The sequence below is a fragment of the Astatotilapia calliptera genome, chromosome 14 (genome assembly GCF_900246225.1).
Source record: "Astatotilapia calliptera chromosome 14, fAstCal1.2, whole genome shotgun sequence".
NCBI classification, from domain to species: Eukaryota; Metazoa; Chordata; class Actinopteri; order Cichliformes; family Cichlidae; genus Astatotilapia; species Astatotilapia calliptera.
In genome coordinates, this window is record NC_039315.1 from 16,484,162 (window position 1) to 16,500,257 (window position 16,096).

The window sequence follows — 16,096 nt, forward strand, 5'->3', positions numbered from 1 at the left end:
GGAAAATGAAATATCGCGATAGAATATGAGTAAAACGCGCATGCGCAGTGCCTTTGTTTTCATACGCACATGGCCGATTGTTGAGTGAAACAAATGAACCAGAATTGGTTTGTAAAAATGGTGCAACTTCAGTGATGTGGAACTGGTTTGGTGTTTGTCCGTCAGATACACGACAAAGCACATTTTTTTGCAGAACATGCAAGCGGCCGTCGTTATTGTCGTATTTGTCGGACTAAGATGCTCTTAAATCTGGGAGTAATCTGGGTCCTAAACTCCGTATACTTCAGGTCAAACGAACACTGCAGCATCACTGAGAGTTAAAAACTGTCTAAATTCTTTCATCTTTAATAAAACGATCAGCATTGCTGCCTTACCAGGTGTAACTATGAAGTTTAACTTCCAGGCATCCATGAAAACAAAATGTATTACATTTAACGGAGTTAGAAGTTAGCAAGAAGCTAGCGGAAGTTAGCTCGCTAGTTTCACTAGTTACCTAAGCATGATATAGCATGTTCTGACTGAGAGATTTCTGAAAAAATTCAAACGTACAGCTCTGCTATCACTTCCAACATAAATGAAGACAGGAAACTAAACAGCAGTGACGTTTGTAGGGTTACTGAAGTTGGGCTAGCTGGTATATAATTATGTGCTACGTGATCGCTAGCTACACAGCTATGTTAGCATAACATAAACAGTGAAGCTGGAGGACGAACACTAACACTTTTCCACTTATAAAAGTTAACGTGAAGGTTCCTCATGGTTAGAGACAAATGCAATTGCATGGCAGGATGCTGTAAACGGACCAAACTTCAGTCAGGAGAACAACTGAGATAATCCATCCACAATACGAGGTTGGTTATTAATATACTGCAACAACATGGGAATAGAGCAGCTGCCAGAGAATTCAACATTAATGAATCAATGGTACAGAAGTGGAGGAAGCAAGAAGAATGAGTTTAATAAAGTTTGATTTATCTGACTGCTTTGTTTCGCTTAATGTGCCTTATAATCCTGTGCACCTTATGGTCTGAAAAATACGTACTGCACACTGCAGTTTAATGTTGCAAAGCACCTCTTTTTAACTTCAGTGGATATTATACATGGTTATGCTCAGGATATGTCAGCCCATTTCTACTGGAAATGCCTTTTGGTTAAACTTTTAGCAAGGAATTTGCATTTGCACTGTTAAATTTTTATAAAGCTTTAATGTACATAAAAACCAGCTTCTTGTTTAAGTGAAAATAAATGGAAGGTTGTCTTTTTGCGCTAGTAATGTTGTGGAGTTGTATTTTGTCTCGCATCAATTATATTGTCAGTTATATCGTTATCGCAAATTTTCAAATATATATCGTGATAAATATTTTTGGCCATATCGCCCTGCTCTAACTCAGACTGTTGAATTTAAACAATGTTCCTTTGCTACTGCCACCAGCAGCAGCCTGAATTGTTAATTAATACAAAGCAGAATCTTAACTAGGTCGCCAGTGAGGTCTTCTGCAGCTGTAGCGCAGTTTTTCTTTGATATGTTGTGCATTCAGAGATACTTTTCTGCATACCGTGCTTGTAACAAGTTGTTATTTGAGTCACTGTGACATTCCTCTCAACTCAACAAAGCAGTCTGGCCAATCTCCTATGACATCAAAATGGCATTTTTGCCCAGAAAGCTGTGTGCATGAAATTCAATGTTGGACTTTTTTTTAAGCCTTCTAATATAAATGCTGACACTATGTCTGGAGAATCTTTTTTTTTTTTTTTTTTTTTTTTTTTCGCCCCACAAACATGAGCCACATTCAGTGCAGTGAGTTTTCATTTTCAAGAACTATGTATGAAGAAACATACCAATAAAAGCGACCCTAACCTTTTTGACTGTATTCTGTTTTGCAGCTCAGAATGTGACGGTGGAGGAGATCCTCTCATCCTATAAACAAGCCTGTCAAAAACTCAACTGTAAACCTATACCCAAAGTGCTGAAACAGATACAGGTAAGGCTCAACATAATACAAACACACAGTTGACACACAACTGACAGATTAAGTCAGTGATGTTGCCAGCCCACTAGTGATAAAGTCTTTTTTTTTTTTTGTTTGTTTGTTTGTTTTAAAGACTGTATTGCACAAGCTTTGGATTTTTGTCTGTTGTTGGGGGAAAAAAAGTTATTTTTTAGTGACAAAGTTATAAAAATAATGCCACAGGAAGGGTGATAAATTACAAAGCCCTGTCCACCTTGAGACTTTTAGGGCTTAGAGGTTGAACATCCCCATTTCAGTCTCAGTCGATTTCAGTAGATCGACTGAGAGTGTTGTAACCGACTGAGCCTATGCCCATAGGGATAACGGCAATGTGACTAACCTGTGTGTGACGCAGGTCCTTTGTTTACTATGGTGTCTCTACATAAAGATATAGTTGCAGTGTATCAGCTAACCAGATGCGGTCTACTGTCTATGCAACATTAGGAACTTTCAAGCTCTCTGCTTATTTAGCTGTGTATCTATCCGGTTGTTCAGTGATGACGCGACGAATCCTACTTCCGGGTCTAAAGTAGTCTGCGTTTAATATGGCTTTTGTGTTGTTAACATGTTTAATGCTATGTATTTTCTTCTATTTGATCTCAAAAAGCTCCTAAAACAGTCAGTGATCCCTGTTGACCTCCCTCGGCTTTTATTACCGCTAATCATTTATTTAAGCTCAGTTTTTAAAACCTTAGGGTGTAACTACAGCCCAGCCCATGCAGCAGTATATGAATGACTAACCTCGTATTGTGGATGGATTATCTCAGTTGTTCTCCTGGCTGAAGTTTGGTCCTTTTACAGCATCCTGCCATGCGATTACATTTGTTCCTGACCACCGAGAACACTCACGGTAACTTTTATCGAGTGGAAAAAAAAGTTAGCTTGTTTATATTATGCTAACGTAGCTGTGTCGCTAGCGGTCACGCAGCACATCATTATATACCAGCTAGCCCAACTTCAGTAACCCTACAAACGTCACTGCTGTTTAGTTTTCTGTCTTCATTTATGCTGGAAGTGATAGCAGAGCTGTACGTTTTAATTTGTTTCCAAAACCCCGCAGTCAGGACATGCTATATTGTATTTAGATAGAAGCTAGCGAGCTAACTCCCTGCTAACTTCTAACTCCGTTAAATGTCATAAATTCCGTTTTCATGGATGCCTGGATGTTAAACTCAATTGTTACACCTGGTAGAGCAGAACGCTGATCATTTTATTAAAGATGAAAGACTTTAGACAGTTTTTCAACTCTCAGTAATGCCACAGTGATCGTTTGATATATGGACCTGCAGCGGAGTTTAGACCCAGACACGGCTAGTGACGTCAGACTGAACAACCGGATTCATTTTTCATAGAGGTGGTTTTAATACTTAATATTACTAGCTAACAATCCAGTTTAGTATGAAGAAACAAGAGCAATATTTTTAACTGAAACGTTAAATACAAACACTGTGGGTATGAACTGGTGTCTCATTTTAAGCAGCAACAAATTGTCTTGGCTCATTATTTTGATCCATATAATGTGTTGTGGGCAAAAAACAGGATGAGCTTCCCACAAATGTTAATTTACCTAGAGGAGGAAAAACACTTAATAATTCTTCCGGTTTTCAACTGCACATAATAACATAATGAATGTTTTATTTTGTTATATTCATTTATTTATTTATTTATTTATTGTTAATAACAACCATATTGGCCTCCTGTGGACCTTGGTCCTAAATGTCTTGGCACGCAACAAAACCATTGCAACCACAGACCCGCTGCTTTCTCCGTCCTTTTTAAGCTCAGTTTAATGTGGCCAATCCTCCCTCTCACTGTTACTGTAGATATTGCTGCTTTTAGATGGTAATTGCTTTATGACCAATGGTTCAATGTTAGTGCTAACCATGAAAGGTCTCTGCATAAATATGTGGAGAAAAAAAAGTTGTTGCCACCTAAAAGAAACCCACCCAAAAATACAAAATCCTGTTGGTGTCATGTACAACAAAGCATAGATTCAATCAGAATTGTTGTTTTTATTGTTTGTTTATTTTTAATACTGATAATGTGAATTTTGGGGGGTTTGTATACATTTTTTCCTTACTTCTGTTATCCTTGTTTTTCATATCATCTTTAATTCAAGCTGCTCAGGTATTTTGTCTTATTTAAAGCTTAGATGTCGAGAACTTTAGTTTAATGTATGATATTTTTATTCACAGATTTATGAAACTTTTAATCACTATTATTTTTAGCTATTGCCTTGGTATACAATATTAATTTTTTTATGCATTTTGCCTTGTCAAGCTGCAGTGTTGATTTTTCTTTTCATTGTTTATGAAAGAGAACCAAACCATCCAGATATAATGAACAATCCCAGTACTCTTATTTTGAAAGGTCAGTTGCTGACCCAGCTCAGGTTTCCCTTGGAACTAATTCTTTGAGAAACACTGTGAAACCATTAGCCAAATGATTGTTCAATACGAAGGATACAGGACATGTATACTATACAACAACTGAAACTGTTCAAATTATGGCAGCTCTGGGCTCCACTCAACAACCAAGAGGTGGACAAACATCCAACAGTTAAACATTTGGACGGCACCCAAAAATCCTTTTGTGAGGTCAAACAAATTTTTTTTCCAAAAATTACATCCTGAAGGTTTTTGTTTTTGTCATGAAAACACTTCAAAGGCCTGTTAATGTGGTTTGAGGGCATGGTGTGATCCTTCATTGCATGACTTTGGACAAGCGCTGTGATGGTATCCTGTAGATACAGGGTTTTTCCGTAAGAGTGGTTGTTACTCCCGTCAGGCACGCGGGTGTTTTTTGGCCTTCTCCTGTGGGTTAGCCTGCTCAGTCATGTGTCTCATAATCCCTCTAATATAAGCAGTTCTTCAGATCCAGTGGGGAAGCCTCGAGGCTGTTAGTTTTTATAGTTTGCCAACCTTGTGCCTTTGTATGTGAGCTAGTACACACGCATGCAGAGAAAATCAAAAAGAAAATACATTTTTTACAAACCTCTTTGTTAAGAAGAAACTCATAGCTTTACGTTGGTAAATCAGTATTAATGATGATTATGCTGGAAACCTGATATTGAAAAAAGGACACATATTTGTTATACTTAAGGATCTTTACACTTTAAGTATATATTATTTTGATGTAATTTAATGAGTAATGAGGTGAGGTTGAATTGTCCTGCATCAAGAGAGAAAGCCGTGCATTTAATTGTTTCTATTGTATTACAGGAGGAAAACTTATACTACTGTTCTAAAATGTTTTCTACCAATAAGTGACAGTTCAGTATTTCTCATGCAAATGCGTCAGAAGGGATAATTGTTTGTACAAGTAATGGCCTGTCTCTTATATTGACTTTCTTCTGTTTAGATAAATGCCCCAGTCATCAGTGGAATAGTTTAATAGTTGGTCTGATAATTGTAATACTTTAGAACTGTGTTTATATTATTAACATGTGAGTAGCTGTCTCCCGGTTTTTATTTCTGTAGGAGCATCTCATCACCAAGCCAACTCCTTTATTATTAGGCTAACAGGAGATGGGAGTTGGCAGCAGCAGTGAATTAGCACTTACTTCTGTTTGTTCAGTTACTGTAGAACATAAACTGTAAACCCTTCAGTGGGCCTCTCAACTATTTGCACATTTGTACCTGCTGGTTTGTGAGAGTGATGAAGTTGAAGGAAAGTTGGTCTCAAGATGGAAACACATTTGTGATTCAAGGGGCTCATCACATGTCTGGTCAGCTGAAAGAGGCCAGGCTAACATTACAGTTACTTGTGGAACTGCACGTCAATGTGCTAAGCTGCCTCTGTGAGCTCCACTTAGTCTTTTAGTCTGGGTACATTTCCACTGGCTGACTGGTTGACAGTACGGGGATGTCTCGTCATCACAGAAGTGCCTCATCTCCCTCCTTCCCTCACTCGTATTTTGATTGCTCATGTCTGCCCTCCCACTGTACTTCTCCACTGCTGTTAGTCCACTTCTACCCTTCTCATTTCTGCTTAGTCACCCTTAGCCGCCCATAAACATACCAGATGTTTGGCCAGTAAGAGGAGGGAGTTAGCAAGAGATGAATAACCGTTTACTGTTTTTCCTCATTCACTCTTAAGGCTTTCTTTATTAAGTTTAAGTACACGTGGCACTTTTCTGGCTAGTTGTTTGTGTAGATTTGAGGGGTTTCTTTTTTTTGGGGGGGGGGGTTTACCATTAAACAGCTATATGCTGAATGCCTGTTACTGCATTAACTCTGACCACAGTGTTGAAACCTGGATACTTGGTAGCCTTGTGTCACATTTCTGCTGCTGCAGTTCCTTGAAGAGCACAGTGTCTTACATGTAGCCAGCATGCACGCTTGCTTCTTATGTATGCATAGGTGTCTGAAATGAGGATCTCACAATCCACAAGAACTCCAGGAAATTCTTTGCAAAATGTTCTGCACCGCTTGTACATCTGCATGCGCTGTGGAAGCAGCTTTATCCCAAATCAGGGAATGGATCCGGCCACTTTGGTATCACATCATCTTTCTGACCATATAACTGTAAACTGGAGTGATATAAACTCTGAAAATATCACATGATGGGGCATATATGGGTAATTTCTTTTATAATTTAATAAGTTTATAGACTACTCTCTGTGGTTAATTAAAATAGTTGCAAGGTGCAAATAATGGACACCTTACATAAACTAATAAAATGTTAGTATATCTTTAAACATACATTTAACCTCAGTGAAGAGAAATTGTGTTAAGATTAGTCATTAAAATCAATTCTTCACTGTTAGACTACATGTTAAATGTTCAGTTTAATTGTTTGTCCTTACTTTAATTGGCAAAACTTGACTGATACGTATTACTGTTTATTTGATTGTTTTTGTGGAATGATGTTGCCAGTGTGTACTACACAAAAAAGGACCTTGTAACAGTCACATTTAATAGAAAAAAGTGGAGGATTTTGTCATACATCACCTCGGTCTTTTGGCTATGAGTACTTGGATGCTATATATCTGTCTTGATATTGGGCAGAAAATCCTTATACTAGATGACTGTGTGAACTACGGAATAGATTACTTGTGGGGACTGTAAAGCAAGAGTAAAAGCATTTAACGAACAAGATGTTAAACTGAAACATGGCGTGATATAGTCTTCCCACGACACAAAGATGCACACCCATGCAACCACTCGCGCAGAGGCACACTCTGCGTCATGCACTATTTTTGGTTCTGGCAATTCTGCCTGAAAGGAATTTGCACTGCTGAAATCACACTCTCTGACAGGTTCTCATGTTAATTGTTAGTGAAAATGTGCTTGCTGTTAAACTGCCAGAAATGTTTGCCTGTCTGTGTTTATATAGTCAACATCTTATGGGTGCTAAAAGATATTAAAACTAATGATAATGTGACGTTTATCAGTACATTTACTTTTATGTCACAGCTCAGTGACTCTCAGCTCTCCAGCATTATTTAATTTCACTGCATTTCCTGCTGCTTGTATTAATAGTGCAATATTTTGAGCAATTGTCATGTGATATTTGTGTGTGTGTGTTAGGGAACTCATAATTTATATGTTAGGCAATGAATTCCGTATACAAATAAACCAGTGTGATCACCTTCAGCAATACACATTAGTAATGACAGTGAGACAGGAGGGCCGGGGTTATGAAGTTCATGCTGAATTGGTTGGGCAGTCAACCGGAGAGGGGGGATTTACCTGTACATAGTGTTGAGGGCAGCACCCTGTATGTTTTTAATGTTTCTGTGGGTGGTTAGGTCTTCTACTGGCACAAGAGGTAAAAGTTTTCACCGTTAAGTCACTAGCATGTTTGGTTTTAAAAGATCATTTGATGCTGGGGCCGGTTAACTGTGAATACAAACGTTTCTACCAACTCACACAGACAAACTCATGATCGTCTTGTGCCCTCAAACAGGCCGCTAACTGGCACTGATACAGGAAATATTGCTTGTTTCTACATTTTGTGGGTGTATGTGTCAGTTTCTCAGTGATTTGTAGTTTCCAAATGAAGCATTTGGGTTTAGAGTTTAGTTTCACTTTTACATGCCTTTAGGTTTTTACTTTGGGACTCAGTTCCCATCCATGTTGCAAGACTTTGTATTAACTGTAACACTTTCTGTAACACACTATCCCATACAGCCAAAATTGTCATCATTGGGGGTGACTGAGCATTCCCTTTCAGTGCATCCTAAAACAAAACCAGAAGATAAATACTCTAAGGGAGCCTGGAGCTAATGTATGCTGCAGATGCTTTTTTTTTTTTTTTTTTTTTTTTTTTAGCAGCAATTGTTTGTCTTGATTTATGTGATATCTACCATTTCGTGAACTGCCTGCTGAATCACGTGAAGGCTTGAACATGTGAAAAGAAAAGATTGCTTCAATGGGGTTCTTCCTGACACTACTTGTTTTTGTTTCTGTAGGAACTGAAAGACCTGACACAACGAAATGAGTGCTTAGATTTAAAAGGTAAGTACCAGACCAAAAAAACAAAACCCCCACTACAACAGTCACAAACGATACAGTACAATTAACAGTGTAACATGTGGAAAATAGTAATTGCAGTTTTTCTAACTTTAATTTATAAACAGCATCTAATACTGCATGGCTGAATGGTTAATTGATCAAGTGTATGTGGATATATTTTAGGTGAAAAGCTGGACTACAAGGCATGCGAGTCTCTGGAAGAGATTTTGAAGAGGGTCCAGTTTAAATTGGTGGACCTGGAGCAAACCAACCTGGATGAAGATGTAAGATGCTTTAAATATCTGCTTCTCCCCCTTTTCTCATCTTCTTTCATGTTTGATTCATGCTTTCAGTTACACTCTCATTAACTTTTCCACGATTACAGGACTAGCAGGACATGAAGTATGTGGTCACGAGTTTTCTGATTACCCCAGATGTCTACTTGTGTAAACACCATTAAAATGTTTGGGCTGCAGACATGCACAGATAGACAGTGTCGTAGTGTGGAACACATGGACACTGACCACTTCCTGTCACACACCCTCCAGAACACACATACTCTGTTGCCAGAGTCATACAGGAAGAAGTTTGCTTTGGACCAGAAAGTTTAATTACTGCTCATTACGTAATTCCTGTCTGTCAAAACTGTGTCAGTACTTTCACTCTTTAACTGCAGAATTAATTTAGCTCCCTGTCACCTGCTGTTAACGGCACGTTTGCAGAGTCTGTTAACTTGCAGTCCTTGAGGTCTTGGAAACCTGATGGTTCTGGGCAGCTTTCACTTTATTTAATCATGGTTAGTTAATAATGCCGAAATATTTTCTTCAGTGACCTTAAAGACAAAGTAACTCGATGTCTTTAAATATTAAAATATGCATCAGTGTTTTATGTTATTATTTAGAGCAAGGGTCTCAAACCTAAGTGAGCTGTGAGCCCCTGCAGGCACTGTTATCTGATTGGAAGGCGACTTCAGTGTTCAAGTAGTACAAACAAACAAGAAAAAAACCTACCAGTATTTCCTAAAATGTAGTGTTTTGTTTGTTTGTTTGTTTGTTTTTATTTCAAATATTGTATGTGAAAACCAAACTGCAAATGTGAATGCATTTTTTTCTCACTCTTAACTAACTGAAGCCTTTCATTGAACTACCAAATAAACAAACAAACTTTATTTCTGGCCAGACACGTGGCAGGACTTCTGCTATAATTTTGTGCACAAAATAAAAATGCAGACATAAGTGTACCCATTAGTTTTTGACTTCTAGTGAAAAATGTTTTCTTTATGAAGAACTCTCTCACTGAACTAACACAGCCAATAGCTCAACATATTTGTACTCTCTGCTCATATTACCTTCATATTAAATAATTTTTTGGTTTTAAAGAACTTATTTTAACATTGCACTCAACAACAAACAAAATCTCTCTAAGAAAAAAAAGTAATTTCGAGGACCAAATTGCATTATATTTCTTCAATCAGTATACAATTAACATAATATTAATATAATTGCTAAAGCACTTCTGGATGGATAAAAACTGCATTTCGTTGCCGTTGACCCCTGATTTAGAGACTATGCATGTGAAGGACAGATGAGTAGTGATCTCAGCAGATGTAAACAGTGGTTCTTTCCTGGTGTTTGTAAAAGTACCTCTTCAGAGTAAAAAAACATACATGCCAGAATATTTATAGACCACAGATAACAAAAGTTATTTTTAGATAAATAGAGGTCACCATAAAAGCACCAGCAAATTCTTGTTTGAATGAATGGGATTTTTGTTGGGGACTTCCCCAACAAAAATCCCATTCATTCAAAGTAGTTTCACTTCATAGTTTCCCCTGGTCATCCATGCCCTACCTGTAATGGCACTGACCCCACCAGTGGGTCTTGTGTCACAGTTTCAAACCTAACAAAAGTTTATACATCCATTTACGGACCTGCTTCAGTTAACCAGTAACAAGTCTGCCGGCTCTAACTAATTTGCCTATTGTGATCCAGTCACAATGTTCGCACAGTCCAGATGGAAAAAATACATTTTAATACCAGGTGTAAATGCAGTGAGCCATGGATCAGTTTTCATGCACTAGATAAACATATCCAGACAACCAAATGGATAACATTTTTCTACCAGTGCTGAAGGGCTTCTGCGCAAATATTGGCAGATGTTTTGTGTAGGGCTTAAAGAGTGCATTATCAGCTCCGGAGCATCGATACCGCAAAAATTGTATCACCGCATTCCATCTCACAAGTTCTTCTACTAATTAAATTGGAGAGACATTATGTGTCATTTTATTTCAGTCCAAAAAAACCATACAATCTAAAAAATATATATAATTAAGTAACAGTGTAGAGTGATGGTTTTTGTTGTTGTTGTTGTTGTTTTTTGTTTCTTTTTTTTAATTTCACCCAACATGCAACATTACCCCAGAAATGTGAATAAAGTGGCAGAATGAGTCATCGACTGAGTCACCAGAGAGCAGTTTTTCAGTCTCAGGCAAGTGTCTCGCCTTGGGCTGAGATGAAATGAAGCTCTGAAAGGAGAAAATACTGAAGTAGTGTTGCCGGATGAGCTGGGATTAGAGGAAGCTGGCATAGAAAATAAATCGACTCGGGAAGAGGATGGGTTCATTTTTGAGTGGGTGTGAGAGGTATACAGTAGATGGCTTGATTTGGCTCATACTTGACTCGACTGTGCAGCAGTGGCGTCTTGTTGGGAATGAAATGGGAAGATGAAAGGAGAAAAATGGTTAGAAAGAGATGTTTTAAGAAGCCTGTGAAGGCGCAAGCACGGGAAGCAGAGTTACAGGATGGCTTTTATTGGACTGAATGACTCATCTTCCTCCACCCTGTAGATAAACACACATTGCTGTATACTCGGTAATGTCTTCCAGTATAAACGAATGCAAAGTGGAAAGGTTAGGAGATACTATGCAGTAGCATAGCCTGTCTGACTTTGTTAGTTTTTATCAGCATCAGAAAAGGATAATCTCACATTTAATCTGGATCACCTCCTGCAGTTGGTTGATCAGTTGTGGGGTCAGTTTATTTATTTATTTCGATATTATTGTATGTTTATTTATTTATTTTTTCCATTGAAACAGATGAGAAACACAGAATCCAGTCATGAGATCTAGTGTTGCAGCAGCAAGCTGATATGCTCAGCTATGAGTTATATTTGGAAAATAGGAAAAGCAAAAGAACCAGACATCCATCCTCACTACGGTGCCATCATCTTTATGTAGTTTTTCAGGAATTACTGATATACTGAGTTGCCCCTCTGACATCATTATTAAAGCCAGATTAAAACACTGATCATGAGTGCACTTATGTCATCCTTGATCACCTGATATTTAATTTTAGTCCTGCCTCTGATTCTTACCACGCACATTTGGAGTCTTACAATCACACAGCACTTTGGTTTTTGCAGTACTCTGGAATATTTCAGAAACAACATGATGATGTTGCTTGATGGACGTCAAGTTAATCAAGCATTTTGTACTTTACTTTTCAACCAAAAGAGCCTTTACACAGTTCCATTCAAAGCGTGAACCTTTTCAGCTTCTTTTTCACAGTTTCATGTGTGATCACAAAGTGCACCAGACCTCCTCCAATGTGTCAAAACAGTGACTCTTCTACATGAACTTCGTGTTGTTTAAAAGGATAAAGTTGCAGGAAGCCAAATCCGCTAAGTAGAATGAGAGGTCAGTGCCAAAATCCTCAGTGTTTAAGTGTGCTGGGTGTAGAAGAACAGTAGTTTAACCACAGTTCAGGTACTCACCCCAAACACAAACTCTGACAGCTCAGGGAGTTAAAATCGAGCTCATTATTCACAGTCTCACTGTTAGGGATGATTTCACAGTGCATGACCATGTCACCAGTGATGACAGCTGTTGGTGAGGCTGGTTTTATTTAGGAAGCCTGTGAAGGTGATGATTGTACCCAATGTTCTCTCTAAGCTGCTCGCGTGCGCAATTGCGCACTGCTGGCACGGTCTCTGTGCACAGAAAATCTGCGTTGCGCACAAAAAAAAAATCTAACCTGAATTGAAATTAAATTGTTTTAGCTAGCAAAGCGGCGTGGCTGATGTGGAGTGAAGCCACGTTAAGGACAACGTGTACAACCATTGGAGATGTGAGCAGGACAGACGGAACAATTGACGGGAAAAGTGTGGACTTTATACCTGTTTTTAAATTGTGTTGATAGGCCACGTAAAACCGGAGTTATGATAAAATATATGCAATGTTTGGTTTTCTTCCTGAATGCTATCGTTGTTTATATTTACTGCGGGAAGAAACAGTAAAAACGGCGTTTTATAAGGAAAGCGCTCGAAAACACTCTCTGCCTGTGAGCAAAGACAAGACCAAAAAAGCCTGCCCTTTCCTATTGGTGGAAAAATGTACCATGTCGACCAATCAAAAAATTATATGGTAACATGGCATTTAGTTGTTTAGGAAGGGGGGAAGTTTTAGGAGTTGTGGCGGTGTTTTGAGATGTGAGAGATTTGCCACATTTAGCGCAAATCTTGCGTAGTTAGTGTGTAGTGTTGTCAATAGTTTTGTTGCGTCTGCCAGAACAATGATGCGACTACTGAATGTTACAGGTGTTACAGGAGTGATACATCTCCTGTCGTCAGGCCTGCAGGTATCAGGCTGTTGTTCTCCTTTATCTCATAGTGGACAGAAATTATTTTTTGGAGTGGCACAAATGATTTGTGTGGCATCAGATTTGATGCAGAACAGCTGATTATTCTTAAAATAGTTTTAACTGTTTATTTAAAAAAAAACGCCTTGGCTGCATTTTTAGGTAAACAGCTGCAAAAAACTTTGTTGTTTGCATAACTCAGTTACTTTTTTGAAGAAGTAACTATATATTTAATTGCCCAACAATCATTATATACTGTATTTTGCAGACAGAGTTACAGGACTCTCTCCCAGACCACAGGCTCATACTCATAATGCAAGTCAGAGCTTTATATATATATTCTTGTGTTTTCAAAATTGGAGTTTAAGTTATTTTTACTTCCAGTAGTGTTAACATACTACACAGGTCATGAACAAGATTTCTTTTTTTAAATTTTCATTGTAAGTAGTCTAACATAAATGTAAATGCTGTAATTTGATTATTTCAATAAACCATGTAACTTGGATGGATTCAGTGCTGGCGTGACCACAGTGCACACGTCTACTGTTGCTCACAGTGCTCCAAGGGTCCGCTCAGGGAGTTTGCGTGTTCGCTCAGACACATGAAACATTAGAGGGAACATTGATTGTACCATGCATAGGTGAATTGCAAGTTGTCAGAATTTGTGGACTGAACCTTGTCTGAACCTCAGCACTTCTCACCTGCCTTGAGGGATTGTTACCCTGGCAACTACAACTGCTCCAAGCTGCATTACAACATCTCTTCCAGCGTTGTAACACTATGGACCAACTGTGAGAGTTCTTTAAGTTGTTAGATTTTAATCTGTTGGTTAATGTTTCTCCTATTCTCTCCCTCTTCCTCCCCCTCAGGGTGCCTCAGCTCTCTTTGACATGATAGAGTACTATGAGTCGGCCACACATCTCAACATCTCCTTCAACAAGCACATTGGCACACGAGGATGGCAGGCCGCAGCTCACATGATGCGAAAGGTGAGAGATCATCCTCCCATACACCAACAACTACAGTGTGCAAAGGTCATGGTGTTGAGCAGAGTTGAACTCTTAACCCTTGAAAGACCAGGAGGGTTGTTTCTGCCCATACAGCTACCCTTCAGGAAAAAGTGGTCATCAGGCTCTTAGTAATGCAAACTGCAATAGTAGGAGCTAACCTGGCACAATAACAACTAGTAAACAAATTTAAAGTTAAATAAATGAAAACGACTGTCACTAAATAAAAAAAAAATAAAGTCAGTTAAACATTCATCATTCTAAAATAACACATGATTTAAAAAAGAGAGATTATAAAAGTAAGCACACTAAATGAAGTGCATTGGGACATAGTGTCAAAGCAGTGTGTGAAAAATGAAGGACATTCTTGGTATTTAGTAAAAGAAATTGGGGTAAGTATCAGTTAGGGTCTGCAAAGCGAGGCTTGTTTTGCGGCCACATGACCTGGGAATCTTGCAGTTATTGAGTTGTTTGTCAACTCGTCTTTATACCAAAGTACCAAGGAGTCAAATGTGAGGCCATCTGTCTGACAGCTGAAGCGTGTCTGATATTGTGTCATGCAACAGGATCTCAAGCATAGCAGCAGGTCTACAACAGAAATGCTGAAAAAGAAAAGAATCAAGGTGAATGGCAACCCTGAATGAAACGCTGTCACTGGTCCTTAAAAGAGCTGTACATGAATAAATCCTTGCAAATCTCAATGAACTGAATAGAACAGAGTGTGCCAGAATTTCTTTACAATGATGTGAGCAACTCCTTAGCGTTTTTTTTTTTCCTTCTAATAGTCCCACTAGGACCAGTTTTCTGTTATGTGCTGATTTAGAAAACCTTAAAATCAAGAGGATGTGCTTTTGTTTTGCACATGAAAAAAACAAGTAGTAAAACAATAGTTGAACTGTGACAGAAGATGATGGAATGACTGAAAGAAATAAGATCTGTCCTCAGAAAAGTCACTGAAGACAATTTACACAAGTGATTGAAAAATGTAAAAAGGCTTTGTTTTTAGTGAGAAAGCTCTTCAGGCTGAAGCTCAAACTGTTGCTTACTTGTGTTGTGTTAGTCATTGCTTTGTGTCTAGGGGGAAAAGACCAAGATTCTGTATTGTTTCTTATCTCTGACCTTTCATCGTCAGTGCTGCTGCAAACATAAGTCACCCTTTGACGTCAGTCATCACTTATTACTATTAAGAATTCAAATCACTAACGGCTAAACACACTGATATATAAGGACGACAGCAGCACATGAGAGAAAACACATTGATGTGAACAGCTGTTGTTTAATCAAAGCAAACTATGTGGAGTTACTGGTTACTGTTCTTTCGTTTGTTTGTTGGTTTGCTTTTTGTCGTAAGTGTGACTCATAACCCAAAAAAACCTCCCAAACTATTCAAACTTTTATGAAAAAGCAGAGATTTTTGTGTGTTAGGTTGGCTCGGTGTACTGCGGTGAACAGCACTAATAGGATAGAATAGAATGCAATTTATTGTCACTGTGCACATGTACAATAAGATACTGAGCATCTCCCACTCAGTGCAGACATGTGGGAAAAGAAAGGGGGGTTCTGCAGCACTGTATACATATGAGCAATATTCAAAAATATAAAATATATGAATCGGGGGGGAAAATAGTGTGATATATTTACAGTCTGGGGTATTGCACAAAAATTAAGTATTGGTAATGGTAGTTATGTAGTCTGTGTATAGAGGGAAGTCCTTGGATTGGGTGGTGGAACTGTGTTGTCAGTGCATGTGTGAGTTGAAGGAGTTTTGGGAAGAAAGTATTCTTGAGTCTGATAGTCTTTGTGCTTATGCACCTGTAGCGCTTCCCTGAGGGAACCAGGTTGAACAGGTCAAAACCAGGGTGGGAACTGCCCTTGATGATGTTTGTTGCTCTGCTGAGGAAGCGTGAGAAATAAATGTCCATCAGGGAGGGGAGAGGGCATCCTGTGATCTTCTGTGCTGCCTTGACTACACTCTGAAACCTCACTCT

At 38.5% G+C, this 16,096-nt stretch overlaps 1 protein-coding gene across 1 annotated transcript in view; it reads left to right on the forward strand.

Moving 5' to 3' along the window:
• ppp1r37 (protein phosphatase 1, regulatory subunit 37) overlaps positions 1-16,096 on the forward strand; it is a 46,043-nt gene that overhangs the window by 18,799 nt on the left and 11,148 nt on the right. Inside the window, exons 2-5 of the mRNA XM_026191277.1 lie at positions 1,885-1,982; positions 8,425-8,470; positions 8,651-8,751; positions 13,971-14,090. Of these exons, the coding sequence (XP_026047062.1) occupies positions 1,885-1,982; positions 8,425-8,470; positions 8,651-8,751; positions 13,971-14,090 (365 nt within the window). The remainder of the gene's footprint in view (positions 1-1,884; positions 1,983-8,424; positions 8,471-8,650; positions 8,752-13,970; positions 14,091-16,096) is intronic.